Source organism: Diabrotica virgifera, chromosome 8 (assembly GCF_917563875.1).
Source record: "Diabrotica virgifera virgifera chromosome 8, PGI_DIABVI_V3a".
NCBI lineage: Eukaryota > Metazoa > Arthropoda > Insecta > Coleoptera > Chrysomelidae > Diabrotica > Diabrotica virgifera.
In genome coordinates, this window is record NC_065450.1 from 115,602,453 (window position 1) to 115,627,827 (window position 25,375).

General features: G+C 33.8%; 1 protein-coding gene across 2 annotated transcripts in view; it reads left to right on the forward strand.

Moving 5' to 3' along the window:
* Window positions 1-18,047, forward strand: part of LOC114338020 (glypican-6) — a 475,036-nt gene extending 456,989 nt beyond the window's left edge. For both annotated transcript variants that reach the window (XM_050658787.1, XM_028288596.2), the window contains exons 5-6: window positions 3,044-3,370; window positions 12,793-18,047. In XM_050658787.1, coding sequence (XP_050514744.1) covers window positions 3,044-3,370; window positions 12,793-13,023 — 558 coding nt within the window. In that variant the 3' untranslated portion in view covers window positions 13,024-18,047. The remainder of the gene's footprint in view (window positions 1-3,043; window positions 3,371-12,792) is intronic.
* Window positions 18,048-25,375: the final 7,328 nt, after the last annotated feature.

Sequence of the window (25,375 nt, forward strand, 5' to 3'; positions counted from 1 at the left end):
TCGATTACGTCATCACGTCCATATGGATGACGTCACTCGTATGAAATATATGCCCAAATATCGTAATTTAAAAATAAAAATCGACCTGTTTCGGGATTTTTCCTTAAAGTCGCCGATTTACGAAATATCGAATTTATTCCAGACATTTGCACCATAATAGTCTCCTATACCCTGGCAAGCGTTAGTAGGTATTTATTTTTGATATGAACGTTGGTTATTTTAATTAGATTGTATTGTTTATATACTAAAGTACTAAAGTAATGTACTCGATTTACAGTAACCGTAATTTTGGAAAATAAAAATTAAATTTCAGAAAGTTTTTTTTTACAAAACGCTGCGGCCCCTTTTTGCTATCTTGCTTGCGACCCTATGCCGCGACCTAGTCAGACTAGTGGTAAATCCGTCACTGTCTGCACCTATCTGTTTAATGGATAAACATTATTGGATATGTAATTTAGTATGCTAACAATTATAAAAAAGCAAAGGGAGCCCGATCTAATTTTGTTCTGACTATAATTAATTAATAATTAAAAAATGACTTTTTATAATTAAAAAAAAATTCGACCCGGGCAGATATTATTTCAGATTTCTTGGTTAATTCTAAACAAAAAAGGTCTTTTGTAATTTTTCTCTAAGTTGATAGTTTTCGAGTTATAAACAATTTAAAACTGAAAAAAAAACGAAAGATGACGATTTTCAAGGGTCAAAAACACAAGTAAAAAATATTATTTTTGTAATCATCAAGTACCTAAATTCAAGTTCAAACCTTCTATCACTTCCCGATAGTAATTTTTGCCATGTTTTATTCTAAAATATGTTTTTTTAATTGTTACGGACGATCGGTCATTAACAACTAAAAAACAATGTTTTACAATGAAACAAGTCCAAAATACTTATTAAGAACTTATAGAATAAGGTATGAACTTGAATTTAGGTAGGTACTTTGTAATTTCAAAAATGATATTTTTTACTTATGTTTTTGAGTTTTGAAAATCGTCATCTTTCGTTCTTTTTCAGTTTTAAATTGTTTATAACTCAACTTAAGAGAAAAATTACAAAAGACCTTGTTTGTTTAGAGTGATCCAAAAAATCTGAAATAATAAATCTGCCCGGGTCGAATTTTTTTAAATTTAGGTATAAAAACGTCATTTTTTAATTATTAATTAATTCATGAGAACAAAATTAGATCGGGCACCCCTTGTTTTTGAAAATTGTTAACATACTAAATTACATAGGTATCCAATAATTTTTATCCATTAAACAGATCGATGTAGATCGATCTTATATCGTATCTTAGACTATTAACCCTCCAGCGGACGAGCAAAATAAAATTACACGAACATGGGTGAGACCTGTGAGGACAAACATGAAAAATTTCGAAAAAAAAGTAAATTTTCTTAAACTATTTCATTTTGTATTTCTATAATATTTACTTTTCTATCTATTTAGTGTAAACATTTTCTTTGTTAATTTTTTTAATAATAATTTTTATAAACAATTTGCGAATTAGTGAAATTTATGATTATTTCACGTTAGCATTTAAATATTTTGAAAAATACAATATGTTTTATATTGTTTTAAGAAAAATGTATAACATTATAATTTATATTGGATTATTATATTTGGACCGCGTTATGTAATAGCGGATTAAGCGCCAAAATGTAGTTTTGAGATAAATCGGTTTAAAGATTTTAAATTTGTTTTTGGTACTATTTCTAAAATATAGTACTGACATGTTTCATATTTAATATATTAATGCAAATGTAAATAGACTTTTACATGTGTTTAAAATTTTTTAAAAATAATTTATATTTTAAAAGTTATTCGATCAAATGTCGCTTAATTCGTTAATGATTTTTTAAGATATGCATGAGTTAAGATGCGAATACCGGATTAAGAGACATATTTGTCGCTTAATCTGATGTTACCTGACAAAGGATGTCTTTTAATTCGATATCTTAAACGTTGGTAAATATGTTGTGTTTTGTAATAAAGAATTAACCGACTATTCGTGGCGCTTGATTCGTTATTACACTTACAAATATGCGGATTTTTGTTTATTACAATGGATTATGTACCATTATTGGCGTTTAGTTCGATATTACAAATCCTAATGTGAGATTTTTTTTAATAAAATAAAAAATGTCGCTTAATACAGGCATTTAAAAACAACTTTTTTTTAAATTTTTTTACAAAAAACATATTTTTATACATAGATTTGCACCCTAGCTGCAAGATGGCACTAATATCTCGATTTTGGACTTTTGGCGGTTAATCCGTTATTACATAACGCGGTGTATTTATACATATTACATATTTATATAATTTGGAGGTCATAATATCCAATAACTTGACTTTTTCTTATGCTAAAGGTTAAGAGGGTAAACTAAGTAAAAAATAATAATAAAAAAACTACAAAAAATGCAGGCAAACAATTAAAATCATTCTTAAAATATACCTACTGTGTTTTCCTGATATAGTCACTGCAGCAAGCTTCAATATCTTCCATACACAAATTACCACGTACAAATATTATGATGTCCTAGTTTAGCTGATAGACAAAGTATTGTTACTCCATATACCGAATACCCGGTGTATTCTGCAAACAAACGTTTATAGGGAAAATGTTGGTTTAGAGCTGTCTGTTGCTGTCGTTCTGTACCTATTTAAAGTTATGCCCAGTCTACGTCTCTTGCTAAATTGTTCAATACGGTTGATTAATATAATGTATAATTGAGCAAGAGTCACAAGAGAACAAATGGAGAAAAAACATCACCAAAAGAATTTGACTATTTCAGATGCCAACAAAAGTAAAATCGAAAAAAAAAATTAACAATATATGTAATAATATGTATATTCATTCGGAACACCTGAATTTGATTTTATAGTTTACTATCCAATGGTTTATTTCCAACATAATATATCTGGTATTTGAGGTTATATTAATATTGATTTCCTTTATTTTTGTAACACTTTTTAAGATATCTACATCTACTATAGAAGATCGAGATATTATTTACTAAACTCAATTTATTATTTTCAGAAAATTAAGGAGACCAAACAATTCTGGCAAAACCTTCCGTATCAATATTGTAACAACTTATCAATACTGAATTCAATAAATTCGACATCTTCCCAATGTTGGAACGGAACATATATAAATAATACAATTACCCAATCAAAAATCAACTTAGGTGACCATCCCATACTCAATGAGCAGACGTATGCTCTTCAAGGTCTTACAGAAAAGCTCAGGAAGGCTCATCAAGGTCAAGAAGTTGAAATGGTGGATGATACAGAGGAAATATTAGATGGTAGTGGATCTGGATCAGGAGATGGACTTGAGGAAGAGGAAGAAGGAGAAACGACGGTAATTATTACATACATATTATTATATACATATATACCTCTATGATAGGAAAAATACTGTTTTAACCCTCGTTTCAACGAGACAGCCATTGTCATTGTTACATTGGTATTGGTTTTTTAAGCACCTTTTAAATGTGAGTTTTACAACTTTTGAAACGGTTTTCAGTCTTACAGCAGAGGTGTTGGGCTTTTTAATGTTTTTTATTGTGTTTTGTGTTAACAATTACCTTCCATGAGGTATTTATAACCTCCTATAAGACGAAGCTCTGAAGATGGCATATGCAATGCTGAAGGTAGTTAGCTGATTTTATTAAAAATTTACACACTATCCAGTTTTTTGACAACATACACCTGTTGCCAGTTTGGCCTATATTTTTACTTGACTTTTGAATGGCAGCTCTGAACAGGCCAACGGAACTACATTTATACCATTTTCTTAGATTATTTAACCGGAAAATGCGCCTTTTGCCAATACTGCCTTTTCCCTGTTACTTGCCATGTATTGTAGTTTGTACCAGTACTACATACACATTATTTACATTACTTTAATACCGTTCTGTATGTACGTAGGTATGGTAAGTTGAACAGTAAATGGTTGAGTTCAATTAGTTACCACTATAAACATCCTGGATTAACCGATAATAGTATAAAAGGCCCGGTTTCAGGTAAAATTTATTTCAGACTTTATTATGGGAGTACCGTCTAGTCAGTGTTAATTGCAAAAGACCAAATCTGTCTATCTCGGTGGCTTATCGCTCCGGGTGGGTCTTAACAATGGGCCAGGTCAGATAAATTTAATAATATTTACGACCGCACTAATTGAATTCAACCATTTACTGTTGAACAAACCATACACATCTTCAAGTTGGTCTCTCCAACCAAGTTAAAAATGCTTTAACTTGGTCTCGTATTTCTTTCTTTGGTCCAGGCTTCCTATAAATCAAGGTCACTACTGCATAGCACTTTTATTGAACGTCGGTTTAGCTTGTCCAATTATTGTCAATCTGGTTTCTTATATATATTGGAAACATCCATAAACTAGGTTGTAAAAATTTTAATAACCCCTCCCCAACGTCGTGCCGTTTACAGTCGAGGCCCTCCCCCATGGCGACATCGCAGTGACAGCTATGTACGACGTTGCTCCCACTTGGCGGCGCTAGTGTAGTTGGGGGTCAACAAATTTTGACAGTTCTTATATGGTATTTTTGTTGTAATTATTGCGATTTTATAAATTATGGCAGAAAAATACGGAATTTGGACTGTTTGCGAGTTGAAAAACGAATTTAGGGTTTTTAGGTTAATGTATTTTCACCTCAGTACTGTACTAGTATATTGACGGCCTTTGAACTTAGAATTTTGTTTAGCTGTTACCTAAGTTCTCTAAACTGACAGTAAAGAAAATTGATCCATGTGATAAATATAGGTACGGCTAACTAATTCCTCACTTATATAAAATTTTTTATATTTATCATCTATACAATCTATCAATTATCATATTGCGACTTAACAACAGTAAGTAAAAACTCATTCGCCGGAGTTAAGACACAAGAGATGGTTCACTGTGGTGTCCAAAAAAAAACCAAAAATGTTCACAGCTATCAAATCTAGTGTAAAATTTGAGTTCTTCCAACGTAGACTCACATTGCAAGTTTTCAATACAAAATGAGTTTTGCAGTGTGCTAGTCATAGTTGTTACATCACATTTATGTAACTATTGATGTTCATGGCCATTTCCATTGTTGTTGACTGTATTTCAACCTCATTGCAAGGTTTTGGTGGGACTGTGTTAAATGAACCGACGGATGACAAATGCAATGATTCCTCTCTGAGTGCCCGTTTTATCATGCGTTCTTGTCTCTGCTTGGTTGATTCTCGTTTCTTTTCAGTCCAGCTAAATTCTCTTGATATAACCTCCTTTTTGAGTCTAGACTTTGCTATAAAATAAACAAATAAATTGTTTACAACAAAGTTGAGGTTACACCTACTCATGGAGCTAAGTAAATAAGTTTCCAACTAAGTATTCAAGAAACACTATGAATTTTAATAAATAAACAACTTACGATTTTTACACTCGAATCCAGGGACACGTAATCTGTTTCAACATTATGTTTATTGCAGATACATACATGCGTTTATTGTCGGCACGTATTTATCTCTTCTTATTGCTACAATCCACTTTTTTCTCACCAGATTCTCTTTGGGAAACCTGTTTCCTGATATTCTCGATGAGCACAAAAGTACAGAATAATACTCAGGCATCTTATTTTCCCAAATTAAATCCACACAGTGAAATAAATGCAATATTTACTTAGAAATAGACAGATTTGAACAGTTGACGTGACCTCCAACTACACTAGCGCCATCTACGTTTGAGCTTTCCAGATTAGCTGCCATTGCAACTCATGCCCCCCCATTTTCAGTGGGTTTTCTTCCCCCTCATTTTCTTCTGTGTCCATGCTATTCTAAGCATCCCTCTGTAACACCACATTTCAAATGACTGTAGCTTATTTATGTGATCTTGCGTTCTTAAAGTTTGGCGAATAACAAAAAGCATCAAAAGTATATAAACAACCGAAGCATCGACTAATTGATACATAGAAGATATTACGATAAAAACTCGCAACAAAATTCATGTCATACATTTGATACCGTATTAGACTCTTCTTATTCCTTGAGGCATTATCAGCCTCCATGTCTGCAATCCTGTATCAGATGGACGGCTTCATGTAGGGATTTTCCCACCAGAGTCTTTATTTGGTCTGTCCATCTTGTTGAAGATCTTCATCTTCGATCTTCTGGTCTTCGTCTTATACCTATGTTCTTTTATTACCAATTGTTCCATAGCCTCCGTTCTTCTGGCTATGTAGCGGAAGTAGATTAGGTATGCTCCGTTTACTCTTTTAATAGCTTGCCTTTTATATTAAAGCTCTTCCATAGGTTGATTCTGTGTTCTGTCCAGGTCACGCATAGAATTCTTCTGTAGTCCCACATTTCGAAGGCTTCGATTTTATTTCTATCGATTTTTTTGAGAGTCCATGATTCAGATGCGTATGTAATAATGAGGAAAATAAAGGCATTGACTAACCTGAGCTTAGTATTACTTGTCATTGTTGGGCCTTTCCATATTTTAACTAATTTAACTGTTGCTCTTCGGGCCATTGCTGGTCCACGCTTGATTTCCGAGAAGCTATCGCCATTGTTGGTTATTAGAGAGCTTTAGTATACCAATCTGTTCACTACTACAAAATTCGCCACTTGGTATATATGCGCAGATTATTATTTGACATGTCTACGATCATTATTTGAATTTGGTGTTGATATGAAGTCCGAATTATTGAAGCTTATCCGGCTTAGCCGTTCAGTGTAGATCTGCATATCGCTGTTTATTGATATTCGTGCCTCCTATAGTGATTCTTCCGTCCCATTCATCTAGTACTTTCCTCAGTATATATTCAGAATATTTTATGTCGTATAATAATGGTGATAGTATGCAGCCTTGTCTAGTTCCTTCCTGTGTTTTGAATGCATTTAAATTTAAATATATTGCGTGTACTTTAACTTTGGATGAGTTTTATCATACAGATTTCTTATCAGATTAACTCGGTGGTTAGGTACTCCCATATTTCCCATTATACTCCAGAGGGGATCCCATTTTACAAAACGGAAAGCCTTTGTATAATCTACGAAACAGAGCAGCATTGGTACTAGGCCTGGATCACTCGTACCAAAAAAAAGTTGATTAATAGCAAGCTGAAAATTTGTTAATAGCTGAACGGTGTCTCGTCGGACAAACTTTGATGTATGAGAACACTGGAACAGGGGAAGTTTTAATTGTGGAACAGTTTAAAAATTTGGAACGTCAGACTACGAAAACGTCCCATGTATTTTGTCGGACAGAACTTTCAATTGATTTGTTACCCTTTCATTAAACTCTCATGCAAAAATCAGACTGGTATGCGGCAAAATAAACGTACTAAAATTCGTATGCCTCAAATTTTTTGTGTCAGGCTCCGAAATGTACTCAGTGGTTTCCGAACGTCGTTATAACGTATGTGAATGTCGTGATAATGTTAGGTGCTTTAAAATGGTTCTCAGTTTTGCAGAAAAGTTTTTTGTGCAGTGGAGTACTATTTTCGGTCGTACGGAAAAGGTCACGAAAACCAATCTTAAAATCAACAATGGTTTCAGCAGGACGGGACTACCTATCACACTACCAGGGAGTCTCTTCGAATACTCCGCCATTATTTTGGGAGTTGCCACTCACCATATGGGGAATGCTGAAGGAGTCAGACAGATCCACCGTCTGCCATTTCGGAATTGCGGATTAGAATTAAAGATTTTTTCGTGCCAGAGGCAGTGGCAGATCTAGAAATTTGCCTTGGGAGGGGAAATTTGCCTTAGGGGGGAACTTCAAATGAAAAACCAATCAAAAGACATAAAAAAGATAAACTCAGATTACATAAAAGACATAAATAATAACTGATAGGCATTAAGTTCCCTTACTTTTCCTAATTAGCGTATTTATTGGATTGAATTTGTCTTTTTGTGGTGTCGGTTTCATGTCAGCTAATATATTTTTATGTTTAAACAATTTAATTTCTTTAATTTTTGACCTTGTTAGGGGGAAATTTTCTCATTTACCCTCTCCGTAGCACAGTGGTGAATTTCGCCGAAAACCTGGCCAAAATGTAAAAATCTAAGTTTATAGGTATACCCTGAGAAATTTTATATGAACCTTGCTCTGTAGGTTTTTGAGAATCATAAACGGCCGTTAAGGGTAGAACAATACAAGCAGATCATGCATGGGCGCCCATCTGAAAATTTTTTAGGGGAGGGGCCAGACGTGAATATGTTGCACATTACATTTTGTATACTTTGGATAACAATATATTATAGTTTAAAGCAACAGAAAAGCTAGGGGGGCCGTGGCCATGCCCATGGACATGGGCGCCTATGAGATCATATATTTATATTAGTGTAAAGTTGTGATTGAACGACAGCGGACCAAATAAAAATTAAGCGTGTTATACAATAATATTGGGGCATTGTTTGGTTTTCATTTAGAACTATAGACGTGTATTATTTTGTTAGTTTATAGTGTTTTATTTAATAAATAGTTCAAAATGTATATAAATATTCCTCAAAAAATCATCTGCAGCCAAATGCATCCTTAGCGGAATTTTTCATTTTAACGAAATATAACATGCTGGAGAATTTGTACATGAAAAGATTTTAATGTTATATGGTCAGTTAATAAAGTAAGAACAAAATATGAAGCATCTGATCCAGCAAATTTACAGTTTTTTTACACAAGAGCCGCCGTTTTTTGGTATTTTCTTTTTGCTTTCTTCTTCTTTTTCTTAATCTTTAAGTCCTTTTACTCTTATGTATAATCCTGTTTTTGCTTCGTTACTTTTATATTTTTTAATAATTTTGGTCGTGTGAGCCAAAAATTTTAATTTTTTAAAAATGAAATGCATAAACGAAACTTTGTGTTAAGAAGCCACACATTGGTAGGTAATAATTATAATTAATCGGATCCATTTACAAAACAATTAAGAGTTGACCTACCTATTTTTGGCTTCTTAATATAAAGTATCGTTTATGCATTTTATTTTTAAAAAAAGGCAAAATTTTTGGACTTACACGACCAAAATTATTAAAAAATATAAAAATAAGAAATCAAAAAGATAGACCTATATACATAAAGGTAAATTGACTTAAAGATTAAAAAAGAAGAAGAAAGCAAAAAAAATAAAAAACTGCGGTTCATGTGTAAAAAAACTAAATTTTCTGGATCAACTGCTTCATATTTTGTTCTTACTTTATTAAGAGGATCGGTACGTATTTTCGGCTGCAATGCTATTCAAATGGGGATTCATTTTTTTCGAATCCTGAGAAAACTAATAAGTATTTTTGAAAAATTTAAACGCAGAATGAAAGATTACGCTATTAGCGAGGGCCAAAAGTCCCTGAGAACTTCTATAATGTATATTTTAATAAGTTACAGGGGTGAAAAAACTAAGAGAAAATTTAGTGTGATTTTTAATTTCAAATATCTCATTCAAAATAAACTTTTTATTTATTCTAAGGGACTTTCGGCCCTCGGTAATAATTTAGTCTTTCATTCTGCGTTTAAATTTTTCAAAAATATTTATTGGTTTTTTCAGGATTTGAAAAAAATGAACACAATGCCGTGGCAATATTTTCCAAATCTGTCTTTGTCTTACAACGCACTCAACCGAATATAATATTGTCAGCATATATTGTCAGTCAGACACTGACAATCAGTGACAATTTTAAATATTTGACATTGCATCGGGAATATTTTGAGAAATTGATTAAATATTATTGATATATAGTGTATTTGATAAATAATTGATTTAAGACGTGAACTTAATAAAAAGTTATTTATTGTGTATTATTTGTGGAAGATCCAAGCAGAGAATACATCAGATATATCCTGTGATCCAAGTATTTTGTTGTTAGAGATGTTCAAAATTGTAAGCGTTCCAAAATAACAATATATTATTAAAAAATCACTTTAACACTTTTCCTCTTTTCTCGATTGATTATTAGTTTTTGTTGTACAAATAAATTATTACAATCACTGAAAACATAGTTAGTGAAAAAATTATCACATTTATTAACTGAATTAATAGTTTGCAATTATAAAAATAACAGTTATCCAAGAACATTCAAAAGCCATCTCTTTAAATTAATTATGACATTTTCAAGTAGAATGACATTCTTGTAATGTTTACATATCCACACCAGTGTGAATTTTACTACACGTAATTTGCCGTGTAAAGACAGAAAAAGTAGGGATACACGTAAAATATTTACGAATTATGTACCCATAGCCTTAACTGACCATAACTTTAATATCGGTAAAATTACCAGTAACGATATTATAGAAGGTGCAAAGAAATTAAAAAATAAATTTTCCTGCGGTCCTGATAATTTTCCTGTTTCGATACTTAAATGTCACGTCGAGTCATTCATAGAACCACTTGTTGTAATTTTTAACCTCATTCTTAAGACAACAACATTTCCAGCTGCGTGGAAAAATACAAGAGTTTGTCCTATTTTTAAATCAGGTTCAAAACTATCGACCTATCGCTCTTACATCAGCATTCTCTAAATTGTTCGAAATTATCTTGACAGATTACTTGTATGCTCATGTGCGTTGTTTGATTACCAGCAGTCAACATGGTTTTGTGAAAGCTCGGAGTACGGCAACAAATCTTTGTATATTTACAGAATATGTTTTGTCAGCTTTAGATTCAAGACAACAGGTGGACGTCATATACACTGATTTCAGTAAAGCATTTGACCGAGTCTCACACAATAAATTGCTAACAAAATTAGATCAGTTTGGAATTTCCAATAACTTTCAAATATTACTGAAATCATATTTAACTGATAGGAGTTTGTTCGTAGAATATCAAGGCTTTCGATCTTTTCGTTTTGTTGCCACGTCTGGAGTACCTCAGGGGTCAAATCTGGGTCCCTTATTATTTCTCCTTTTTGTTAATGATATCTGCTCCATCGTAGACTCTGAAACACTGTTGTACGCGGACGATATGAAAATATTTCGCAAAATTAACCATATTTCCGACTGCGTTAAACTTCAACAGGATATCTCTGCCATTAATGAATGGTGTTTCGATAATCAACTATCCTTAAATATAAAGAAATGTAAAGTAATGTCCTATACCCGAAAGATCAATAACATACATTTCGATTATAAGGTCAACAACATTTTACTGTCTTCTACCTCAGAGTTTAAAGATCTTGGTGTTATATTTGACAGTAAATTAACATTCTCAACTCATATTAATACCGTGGTCTCTAAAGCAACCAAATCTTTAGGATATATTATTAGAAGCTGCAGAGATGTAACGTCTGTGGAAGCTTTGCGTAGTTTATATTTTGGACTAGTTAGTAGTAAACTTAATTACTGCAGCGTGGTATGGAATCCTAATCATGCAGAACTTGTCTCTAATCTTGAATCTGTTCAAAAAAGATTCTTAAGATATTGTTACCTCAAAAAATATAACAGATATCCGGTTAGAGGCTATAGCTATAATTTACTCCTTTCTGAGTTTGGATTCCATTCACTGCGTAAGCAGCGTGAAATAAACGACCTAATATTCATCTTCAAAATTGTCAATTGCCTAATTAATAGCGATGTTTTGCTTAGTCTTGTAGACTTTAATGTACCACGAGCTGTGTCACGTTCAGGTGTAACTTTTCATATTTCGGTGCCTAATTCGCAACATAATTTCTATTGTCCGATAAAAAGTATGTGCAGAAGTGTCAATAACTTAAGATCTGTGGACATTTTTTTTCTTAGTTTTAACATGTTTAAACGCGAAATACGCAATAGCTTATCGAATTGATGCCATGTTATTTTTCTTTATTAAGGTCTTTGTTTATTATTGTGTATGTGTATTAACAACAGAAACATTTTTGGTTATTCTTTATTTTATTTTATATTTTGTCATCAAGTGTTCAGTCAATGTATGTAGTTTTCTTATGTACACCTTTATGGATTTATACCTGGTGGATGTATATTTCAATAAATAAATAAATAAATAAATAACATTAAAATCTCTTAATATAGAAATTCTCCAGCATGTTACAGTTTTTCTAAATGAAGTAGGTATTCCGCTAAGTTTGCAACTTGTTGCAGATGATTTCTTGAGGAATATTTACATACATATTGAAATATTTATTAAGCAAAAAATCTTTGCTGACCAAAGCTGACTTTTTTACTTTTCCCATTTTAAAACTTGGTAAACAGAAAACGATTGAAGATTATTGACATCGTTTTGTAAATATGTTGTAAATAAAGTTTATGTTAGGAAAAAGAATCTAAAAAGTATATTGAAATACTCCACTTACCTCAAGAAATAGCATATAGCATCCACTATAAAATAACAAAATAATACACGTCTATAGTTTTAAACGAAAACCTAACAATGCCTCAATTGTATAAACACACTTTAATTTTATTCGGTCCGTTTTCGTTCAATCCCAACTTTAAACTAATATAAATATGTGATATGCTTGTATTGTTCTACCCTCAACGGCCGTTTATGATCCTCCGAAACTTACAGAGCAAGATTCATATAAAATTTCTCGGAGTATATAAACTTAAATTTTTGCATTTTGGCCAGGTTTTCGGCAAAATTCATCATTGTGCGTAGATCCGCCATTGGCCAGAGGGCATCTTTAACATCTGTTTTATCGGAAACGTGCGTCGTCGTGAATAATGTTTGCAAGGCTATATTATGTATACTAGATATATAAATAATCATAAAAATTTCAGTATTCATTTCAGTACTGATTATTTTGCCGCATACTGTATTATAATATAGCTTATGAATACTTTACTTACATGTTTCTTCATTTCAGGTGAAGGACGACAAGGAGCTAACATTCGAGGAACCAAACAAGGAAGAGGATGAAGTTCACAACAGGGCGTTCCCAATATCGACGTCGAGTAGTACGCGTGCTCCTGAAGTAGTCACAGCGTCTAGTGCAAATACAAATACGAACAATATGTCGCTTACTAGAGCGTTGATAACGTACCTTCTGCCCATGATAATGGCTTGGTTCGGTGGTGCCATAACAAACTTGCTGTGATAGGTTTAAATAGTAGATGGCGTACGAGAGCGAGATGTTTTCAATGAAAAGTTTATATTTTAAAGCAACAGGAACATTGCTTACTAGAGCCAATGAGTTTTATTAACGTTTGTTAAATTATAAAGAAATATTGTATGTATTTATTATTATTCATTATTAGGTATACGACTAATTTCGTTAAGCAGGGTAAAAAGTTTTAACTTGTTATGATCAAGTTAGTTTAGGTTGGATTATCGTGACACCTGTGCTATAAATAAAAGGTATTTCCATCTTACACAGAAAAGTTTTATAAGTGATAATCATTAGGTTAATCTAATAGGGCTTTTCATTCAGTCATTTGTTTCGAGCTTCTGTCATGTGTCACATAATATTAATATATCTACGTCATACGTTATTGGTATATACTATATACCAATGATACAAACGTGATACAAACCAAAGACGTATGACGTAGATATTAATATTATGTGACAAATGACAGAAGCTCGAAACAAATGACAATCGATGAAAAGCCCTATATAAATGTGCTTTTTTTAAGAAAATTTTGAACTTTTTCCGCCGAATTCTGGTTTATTTCTTGGATAATCCACTCATTTTGATAACCATTCATACTTTTTGCACAATATTATTCGAAATTTAGGAAATCTGATATTATAAAGTAATTGGTATTTTTAAATCTGATATTTTTTACTATCTAGTTATTTTTGGCAAGTCTACTTTTCCATGGGTTTTAATTATACTTTTCGAATACTTACCTATGTAAATCGTACGAGGAAAATGTCTTATTATGATCTTTGAGACATACTCTATTCGTTTTGTTTATATGTATACTTGTATGTATACTATATATGAGTTCTTATGGCGGTTCTCCACTAAGTGGACAGTTGCATTTATGTTTTGTTCGTGTTTTCTACTTCTCGAAAACAAAACCCAAACTCTTGTTTCCATTAAGCGGACTACATTTTGTTCAAGTTTTGTTTTCGGTCATTTTCCACTGGTTGTGTCGAGGAAGTCAAAGTACAGATTTTTTCTTCAATAACCAACCAATATGTTTAGAGAACAAGATTTTCTCCTCTTTTATTAGGTCTTGGTTGTGTCCGGTCCATACTGAATTTCTTGGAAAAAAGAGTTTATTCGAGACTGAATTTCTTGGAAAATGGTTTATTTCTAACCTTTTTTTCTTCCACTTCGATATTTTTAAATTAAGTTTTCTTAGAATTTCTATCCAGTTGGCGTCAAACTATTGGGCAATTTTTTTTGTAGAAAGCCATTTTTTTAATTCTAATTTTATAGTTGCCATCCTTTTGGTACTACAAATTCTGTGTTCGTGGAATGGGTCTATTAAGGTAGATACTTCTTCAGTAGTCTACTGATTTTGGAAACTTTGCAACCTCCAGACATGATCTATAGTAAGACTACCACAATACACACAACGTGACCGTTTCCACTAAACAGTCTCGAGTTTCAAAACACGTCGCAACCTTTTGGTGTAATGCTTCCGAGCTGGACTCAAAAAACAAAACTCCAATTATTTCAAAACACGCCAGTCTACTTCCAAGTACATATTTGAATATTATAAAATAGTTGATTCAAACAATCCCACATTACATGGTAGTAGGGGCATGTTAACTTAAAGCCCCGATTCCAGTTTGACTATATCGGAACTCATAATTTTTGTTGTTTGAATATTGAAAGCAAGCAATGTATAACTGGCTTAATACGATTTGTGAATATGTTTCAGTGTTGTTTAACACATCGACGCTCAAACTTCTTTAACCCGTCTGAAAAATACTTTTTCTCGAGGTCTGCAAAGTAGGATTCCGTGGCGGCGATAACCTCCTCATTCGACTCAAATTTCTGACCGGCGAGTGACTTTTACAAGCTTAGTTATTGGCTCCGTGCGTCTCCCCTCTACTTACAGTCACGTGACACGCTGTCAGATTTTGTCAGGACGTTTTAACATTAAGTCTTATGGGATTATTTTGTTAAACTTGAATATTTTATTTTGTAGTGATAATAACCGAATACAATTGTTAGAATTCATTAGTTATTAATTTATAGTGCAACAAAAATATTTTCTTTTTCGTTAATAAAGATTTATTGACATAAACTGCGATAGTGAGGTTATGTATACAAAATCAAACTGATAATCCATATTGGAAATAGAAGAATTTATATCAGATTAAGTGCGTTTTTACTTTCTGTTTATATTAATACATAATATCACTAGCATGACACGGCATTTTTTTTAAATGTCTCATTTAAACATACACAAAGCGTCCTGATAAAATTTCAAAAACCGCCACCATGAGCAGGTCGGTCGATTTTGCTTTGACACTTTGTTAACGCTCAGAGCGAATAAAAACAAAGTCACACGGGACAAATCTCGAGAATACGGAAGTTGGGCAGCAGATCGTAGCCCAATTTGGCCGTGACGACGTCACGTGGTGGAAGTGCACTTTTTTCTTTGCCAAATGAGGCCGTTTTTTTTGTAATTTGGCGTCTAATCGGTGGCCCAATAATTCGCCAGCCCTGTAACCGTTTTGCCCTTCTCCAATTAGTCAATGTAGATCACAGTTTGTGAATTCTTTGGGACCTAGGACAGTCTTCGCCTTCTTCGGAGCACGTTCACCGGATTAAGTCTACTGTATCGCCTGTTCCTTGGTCTCTGGTGTATACCAGTTGATCCACATTTCGTTGACGGTTACTAAACGATATATAAACTCCAGATTACGATTAAATAGCGGCAAACACTGATCTGAAGTGGTCTCACGATTGCGCTTGTTCGGAGTAAACAAACGCGCCACTCATTGTGTTGACAGCTTTCTCATATCCTGCATAGGGCTTTTCATCGATTGTCATTTGTTTCGAGCTTCTGTCATGTGTCACATAATATTATATCTACGTCATACGTCTTTGGTTTGTATCATTTGTAAATACCAATAACGTATGACGTAGATATATTAATATTATGTGACACATGACAGAAGCTCGAAACAAATGACTGTGAATGAAAAGCCCTATTGGACGCACGCGTCGACAGCTTTCTCATATCCTGCACGCGGTCTTTTGAGATGCCTACTGTCTCTGTCTCAGCTATCTCGCGCACCTTCATTCATCAGTTTGCCAATACGAGATCGTGGATTTTTATCACGTTATCCTCCGTGGTGGCCGCTTTCGGAGCACCTGGGCGTGGCTCGTCAAAAACCGATGTGCGACCACGTTGAAACTAGTTTAATCAATTTTTGATGGCTGTCATCAAAGGAGAAGGGTCACCGTACACAACATCCAAGCGCTCTTTGAGTTCGGTGCCTGAATTCCCGGTTCCCTTCCAAAAACAAGAATCGAATCACCGACCGATGTTGCTCTTTATTCATTTTTCTAAAATTCGCGGACTCTACTGAAATCTTGACATTAGACGTCTACTGGAATCTACTTCACCATAGTAAATTACGATAGTGGCTCCATCGGTCGGTGAGGTTAAGTTCTTATCGGACCGCCATCGAATGTGCAACAATATCAGCACAACTTTAATTTACATTGATGATCTACGTCACTAATAGTTGGTAGTGCCTTGCTGCTATATTGACAGAATAGGTAACATGATGTTAGATCGCTTGATGACCCAGCCATGACAGAAAAAGCTGGTAACAAAAAATAAATTAACTAAGAAGATCACTTAACCATGACTGTTATTTTTTTACTTATGTAGGGTTTTATTGATTTTATTCATACATCCACGGTTATATTACTTTTATCACCGTATGGCTATCTATTTAAAGTATACATATCAGTTAACTTAGCCTAAACGTCCTCTATTTTTCCTACACTATTTAACCAAAATGAATCAACTATTTAACCAAAATAATTATTTGCATGCTAATTTAATTGATATTCCATCTAGCATTCGAAAAGTGTACAATTAGAACTGATCTCAGTAATTGGACCAGTGTTCACATGAACATTTAGTAGATATTCGAAGATTTTTAAGTTTTTACATAATGCATCGTTATAATGCCCGAACATAGATAAAAAAGTAATAATTGATTCCTTTTTAAACATATTCTAGTGTCCTGAAACTACTATAAAAGTATATAAATATCATTTTGTAGTAGTTTCATGAACATTCATTAAGTATTATGTAAGAAATGACATTTTAATTCTGGTATTTTCAATGATTTTAATGTATATTCTATTTTCTACTTCATAAATTTTAGAAACTCTAGATTTATTCAATATTATTTTTATGCATTTTTCTTTATTTCCTGAGCATGTTTGTATTGAATTATCTGAGATTCGTGAGTAGCTTAGGCTACGGCTCCACGGGCGAGAAATTGACGCTAGTAGTAGCAGTAAAATGAACTTAAGGTTCCGCGGAACGGAATAGGAGTAGCCGAACTGTACCGACTACAGGACTTGTGCGTAGTGGGTTCAGTTCGGCTATTCCCATTCCGTTCCGCGGAACCTTAAGTTCATTTTACTGCTACTGCTAGCGTCAATTTCTCGCCCGTGGAGCCGTAGTCTTACTCGGTCGAGCTGACTGGCATGTATAACGAAACCGTATTTAACTTTTTAAGCCATACCTAGAAACTGGCTTTTTAATTATAGTGCCATATTGTTTAAAACATATTATATTATTACCGTTTGGCTTTTTGTATTCGTATGAAAACTTATGTTTTGAACATATTGTTTTACATATTATGTTTGAACATAATTGTTATGAACATATTTTCATAAACCTTTTTAAGGAATACCAGTGAAAATGAAAACATCTCAAACTCGCTTCATCTTTTTATTGTACATAGTCAACTATATTTTGTATATAGAAGTGTTGAATGTGAATTTATTAACGGAGGGACCCAAATGCATTTTTTAAATGAACAATATAAATGTGGCATTCGTGTTTGAAAGAGAAGAAGACTACGTTGACTATAAAGTAGTCAAAAATGCACTGAGTGAAATGATATTTTTTAATATTTATGTAATATTGTGATAGTATTTATGAGTAAAAATTATTCGTGATATTTGTAGTTTTTGTAACTAACCCAATAAATGTTGTGTATTGAATCTGATAAAAGAAAATAAGCAGTCCTTTTCACCCCTCCGTTCTCTACATCGAGAAAAGTTCAGGAACCAAAAGCAAAAACTCTTAATGCATACATAAATTTTATCGGTAGGTAATATTTTTTACTCGGTAGAGTAGACAGAAAAAAAATTAAGATCATTCTGATACAATATGAACTACAAAACAAAAAAGTATGAAGCACAATGAAAGACGGGCTCAACAACCAACATGTGTGGGATCCGGAATAAAAAACTTTGTATTATCACCGATTTTGTTACCCGGTACCAGTCAATTTAATTATTAATTTAACGAAAGCCAATTCAATAATCTAAAAGAATTTTAATATATTTACAGGGGACTAAAGTAAAAATTTTGGGAAATGAGCTCCCAATTACAGGGTTTTGTAGATGCCCATTGGGCAAGTCTTATACGGGTTTTTTAAGTTTTTTGGTTCTGTAATATCTGTCAAGCACCGAAGCTGGGTACATGGGAATATCTCAAGATGGAGAAACTTGTTTTATGAATTAACAGATGACTTGAATTGTTATTTAAACACAATCAAAGTGCATAGAGTCCACTATGGACAATGGACAGAGCTAAATTTTGTACAGCTGAAGACAGAGAAGAGTTTGCAATTGTAGCAGCTAACCTCCACTGAGGAATGAGCACTTTAAGAAGAAGAATAATGCACAGAAGTTGTCTATTAATCCTGAATTTCATAAGCAATCAAAGCTCCTATTGACGTCATGATTTTGTAAGAGAAACAGTAGTAAGTACTTTAATAAAAATGGAATATTTACCGACAACTGATATGCCCGCTGATGTTTTAACCCAGTGGTCGGCAAACTTTTTAGCCAAAGATCCAAATATGAACATTACAACAATTTAAAAAAATTGGGAGCCAAATCTGCTTGTTCAGAAAACTTTTATTACATTAAATAAAGCTAAAGGGTCTAGTCGGTTAAGATAATGAAAAATGCTACACCACATGTTCTACATCAAAAAGTATTCAAGCAAAAAAATTTTTAAACATCCATAACCTCCAAAAAATTAAAACCTGTTTTTTCGTTTTTTGGGGATATCTTCGTTTCTAATCATCGTAGAAACTTCCATTTTGTTTCGTTCTGTAAGGTTTTATTTTCTACAATACTGTATTTTTTAAATGTTAATATGTACCTAAGAACCGAAAAGGAAAAGAACAGCAAACATGAGCTTTTTCAGCTGATTATAAGAATCAAGAATACTATTCCAAGAGTTGAAAATAATCATGTCTTCCTTTTCCAGGTCATTCAAAGCAGACCACTTTTATTGTGAACATTTTTTTCTTTTCCAATATTTCCAATTGCAACACAAAGACGTTCGAATTTAGAACGCCATACCTCCTTCTTAAATCCAGAAATTGTATTTCAAAGCTATTAATGGCAATTTCCAAAGGAGAAAATTTCAACTCGGTTATCGTAGCATCAAGAGGATTTTTGACAAAATCTAAAGTTTGCAAGTTTGATAAAAGCTAATTTATCAGAATAAGATGTAGGTAGGTAATCATCATCATTGCCTTTGCCTCCTCTTTGCCTTATCCCTATGCGGGGTCGGCTTCCCTAATTGCATTTCTCCACACAATTCTATCTTGGGTCATATCAATGTTAATCCCCTTTACCAACATGTCCTGCCTTATCGTCTCCCCCAGGTCTTCTTTGGTCTTCCTCTCCTACTCCTTCCAGGATTCCACTTTAGCTATTCTTCGTATTGGGTGATTAACGTCTCGACGTTGAACATGACCAAACCATCTTAACCTATGCTCTCTCATTTTGGCATCAAATGGTGCCACACCTATACTTCCCCTAATACATATAATCAACTATTTCTAATGGGAATAAGCCACAATTTTACCAAAAAAATGATTTTATTAACGTTTCAAAGCCCAAATCGGGTTTCGTTGTCAAAACACAAAATACTACTAGAATAAACAAAAATGTTGTTGCTAAGTAAAAAAATTCTTCTAATAATTTATTTAATCTGACTCATTTATATTGGCAATTCAGACGTATATTATACATTTTAAAGTAGAATACTTTAAATGATATCGCCAATATTTATGAGTTGCGTTCCTGGGACGATTACATGAAATCAATCCCAACTCAAGAATATCAGTCACAAAAAAATCATAGCATGTGATCTGTCTTTAAAAAGACAACCAAATGCAACTATGACGGTAAAATTCTCGCGTTAGAGATTTCATAGTAAATCACGAGAGAAAACCAGGAAAAAACCTCGTGATACTATCCCGACATCGTAAGTATTTGGTCTTACATTTAATTTACCTTCAAAAAACGAATACCAAATTCTGACTTTAATATGTTTAAATTATAAATAATATTAATAATACATAGATATACAATAAGTAATACTAAAATATAAAATTTGTACTAACTCGATATGTTATTGATTTACTAATCGTGGTATTTTCTTTCTATTTTTTTGGTAAAATTGTGGCTTATTCCCATTAGAAATAGTTGATTATAAAAAATGCCACAAGGAAATAGCTTCAGAACTTCCCATAATATACTCATTTCTAATTTTATCCTTCTTTGTCACTCCACTCATCATCTAAGCATTCTCATTTCCGCTACATGCATTCGTTGTTCCTCTTTCTTTTTCACTGCCCAACATTCAGTTCCGTACATCATAGCCGGTCTTATGGCTGTTTTATAGAATTTTCCCTTCAGCTTCATTGGAATTTTTCTGTCACACAACACACCACTCGCTTCTTTCCACTTCATCCATCCAGCCCTAATTCTACTGCATGCATCTCCATCTATTTCTCCATTACTCTGTAATACTGATCCCAGGTACTTAAAACTATTGCTTTTTACAATCAGTTCACGATCCAAAGATACCATTTTATTTGTTGTAACTTCATCTTTAAATGAACATTCCAAATACTCTGTTTTTGTCCTACTAAGTTTTAAACCTTTTTCCTCCAGAGCTTACCTCCACTGTTCCAGTTTTTGTTCTAAGTCTCTTTCACTATTTCCTACTAACACGACATCTTCAGCATACATTAAGCACCATGGAATGTTACCCTGTAGTTTCGCTGTTATCTGGCCCAAACCTAATGAGAATAAATACGGACTAAGCACAGAGCCTTGGTGCAATCCTACTTTCACATGAAATTTATCAGTCTCTCCCACACCTGTCCTAACACTAGTCGTTACTCCCCCATACATATCCCTCACAATCTTTACATATTCACCAGGGACTCCTTTCTTATTGAGTGCCCACCACAGAATCTCTCGAGGAACTCTATCATATGCTTTCTCAAGATCAATGAATGCCATATGAGCGTTTGTTTCTTTACTCCTGTATTTTTCCACCAACTGCCTTATAATGAAAATGGCATCTGTTGTTGATCTGCCCTGCATAAAGCGAAATTGATTCTTGGATATTTCGGTCTCTTCACGTATCCGTCTATCAATTACTCTTTCCCATATTTTCATGGTGTGGCTAAGCTGTTTTATAGCCCTGTAGTTTGTACATTGTTGTATATCTCCCTTGTTTTTGTAAACAGGTACCAGTATACTGCTTCTCCATTCTTCTGGCATTTGTCCAACTTCCATAATTCTATTAAATAGGCCTGCTAGCCACCTTGTTCCTGTCTCTCCCAATGCTCTCCATACTTCCCCAGGAATATCATCTGGTCCTACCGCTTTTCCTTTCTTTATTTTTTGAAGCGCTTGAGCCACTTCCTCGTTTTTATTTTGGTGACCATTGTTGATACTGTCTCCGTTGACTCTACAGGCTGTCTGTCAAATTCTTCATTTAATAAGCTGCCAAAGTACTTTCTCCATCTCTTTTTGACATCCCTTTCGTGAACTAGTATTTTATTATTTTCATCTCGGATACATCTAATCTGATTAAAATCTTTTGCTTTCTTTGCTCTCGGTTTGGCTATTCTATATATCTTCGTTTCGCCTTCCCTGGTATCAAGTTGATCGTATGGGTTTGAATACGCCTCTGCTTTGGCTTTTGCGACTACTACTTTCGCTTCCTTTTTCGCCACCATATAGTTTTGAAGATCTGTGTCGGATCTGGTTTCTTGCCACTTTTTATATAATTTTCTCTTTTTTCCTGACGTTTTCCTAAGTATTTCAATAGCAGTCTCTCTAATACTACTGGCTATTTTTCTCAAAATTGTATATTAGGGCTTCCTTTCATGTTCCAACATATTTTTTCTACTATTCTTCTCCTGAATAGACCCTCCTTCTCATCTTTTAGCATCCACCACTTGATTTTTTGTGGTCCTCTCCGATATTTTTGTTTAGTTTCGCTTTTTTTACTTCGATGTCCAGAACAAGCAGCTTATGTTGTTGGCTTACTGTCTCACTAACTATTACCTTGCAGTCCTTGTATTCACGTATGTCTTCTTTCCTTATCATGAAGTACTCTATTTGAAATTGATGTTCTCCACTTTTGTAGGTAATAAGTTGAGTTTCCCTCTTTTTAAAGAATGTGTTAACAATCGCCATATCCAATACTGCTGGTAATTCAAGCATGTCATCTCCAGCTTCATTTCTAGTTCCAAAGCCTAATCTCCCATGTATTGCTATCCTGCCTTGGCTTCGCCCACATTTGCATTGAAATCACCTCCTATTATAACTTTCTCCTCTGGTGGAATATCACTGAGGACGTCTCCTAATTGGTCATAAAAAGCTCTTCTTTCATTCTCACCCAAACCTGTTTGAGGAGCGCGCGCACAAACACACACACACACACACACACACACACACACACACACACACACACACACACACACACACACACACACACACACACACACACACACACACACACACACACACACACACACACACACACACACACACACACACACACACACACACACACACACACACACACACACACACACACACACACACACACACACACACACACACACACACACACACACACACACACACACACACACACACACACACTCACACACACACTCACACACACACACACACACACACACACACACACACACACACACACACACACACACACACACACACACACACACACACACACACACACACACACACACACACACACTCCCTTTGATCTTTCCACCTAGTTTCTTGAATGCAAGCAATTTGAACTCTCCTTCCTTTGAGCGCATCCACTAACTCCAGACTCTTACCTGTAAGACTACCAAGATTCCACGACCCTATCCTGATTTTTCTAACCTGCAATGGTGTTCCCCCTGCGAGAGTCCTCACCCGGAGATCCGAATGGAGGCTCATTTTAAAACTCATAAAGTTGGACCAATATTATTAAAAGAATTTACATGCAAATTTAATTATATAAAAAAAAACCTGTCACTCCTCCAGGAGTGAGGGCCTAGATCCTTGCAACCTGACGGTCAAGATGGTGGATAAGACCAGTCAGTTTCCAGTTCACCAACACTGGAGGGGAAATACTTGTCAGCAACAAGGAGGCACACGTCTAGTACCGCAAAATCAGATATACTAGTCCATTTCTCCACAACCATTAATTAAATTAATCCAAATTCGACCCAAATTCCCAAAATTGTTTCCATTAAAAAAAATTAACCAAATTGTGACTCAATTTCCTTCTTCTGTTCCAATGACTAAAAGAATATAAAAAACCTTTTAGTATATGTGGAAAGGGCCTATAAGAAAAGGTATAAAACCTTATCATAAGAAATGATATAAAAAGTAAAGCCTAGTGACAATCCTTGAAGTCTTTGTTTGACCTTCTATAACCTTTGGCTTGAAATCGGCTTTTGAGCAATATTTGAGGATGTATTTGGAACAAATAGATATGGATATTATAATAAAAGATTACTTTATAGAATTAGTTAAATGAGAGAATGAAAATGTCAGGGATTTTAACTTATTTGGAGTGAGAATGTAATTTTTCAGAATTTTTTAATCTATAGAACGTAGATTAGACGTATTGAAGCATGGAAAATCTACTTGTTGAGGTGTAACATTTATTTTAATATGATATAAATCTAGTATTAGGAAAAGATAAAGATGGTATTTTTTTATTAAAACAAAGGGGAAAAAATTAGAAGAAAATATTTCTAAATACCCGGTGATTCTGCAAGACCAACGAAACTCCTCTCCTAAATTTCACCAAAACCAAAACACTACTTCTAACTTAAGTTATTCTCCAAAAAAAAAAAAAAAAAAACAATTTCCAACATAAATTAAATTCTAAAAATCACCGGCCATTGGAAAATAAATAACGTCCAACTTTACTGGAGGCTTCGAAGGCTTCCAAGTGAAAGTCTTTGACATTGTCAAATGAGTTCCGCGGACATTTCTTGACAGATTGCCAACTTACCAATTTCAATGTTACCAAATATTCCATCAAACTCTACTCAAAATCAACGCAATACCTCAAACGACTCGCTGTATAATTGGTTGCATACCATTTAGTAACGATTAGAACGCTGATTGTTACATTCCCCCTTAACTTGGAGAGAAAAAAATTGATCTAATGAACAATTTTCTTTTTTTTTATACATACATACCTATAAATACTCAAGCAATACTAGTTTCCATAGAGGAAAATCACACGCTGTGAGATCCAACACAGGTGCGAATAAACCAAATATCTAAAATATAATAAGGACCTACGAATACTACACTACTATAAACTAACCTATCGTCGGACACCGTCCAAAACTCTTAGGACCAGTCCTCGATGACATATGTCATCAAGACCAAATTGTGTTCAAGTTGATTTAGTAGATTTCAATAAAACCCCAAATTATAGTCAACAAGAACACCATAACAACAATATTGCTGAATGCCAAACTAAATATAACCTATATAACGACCAACTTATACACACTTACATCTGACTCGACCGATTATACCTAACCGCAAATTATGAGTCGTGTAAATGGGTTGCTTAAATGTCCAATACATCACATGCCATATCAACATACATACATACCTAAGAGTTAATATAACCCGTTTCTAAAGTACATAATTCAGATAAATCCTAATCTCAAAAAAATGTCGAATGGGACGAGTAATACAAAATTGTTCTATCGATGGACAACAGATTTAAATAGAGCATATCCAAAGTGAACAATTAGTAGATTTCGTAGCCATTTCGCAATAAGCCAACATAGACCATAGTATATATGAAAATAAATATAAGAGTTATTGATAAGAAAAGAAATTATTGTAGCAAGCCTTTTATCCTAAAATGATCCGACAGTGGACAACAGATTTATATTGAAGC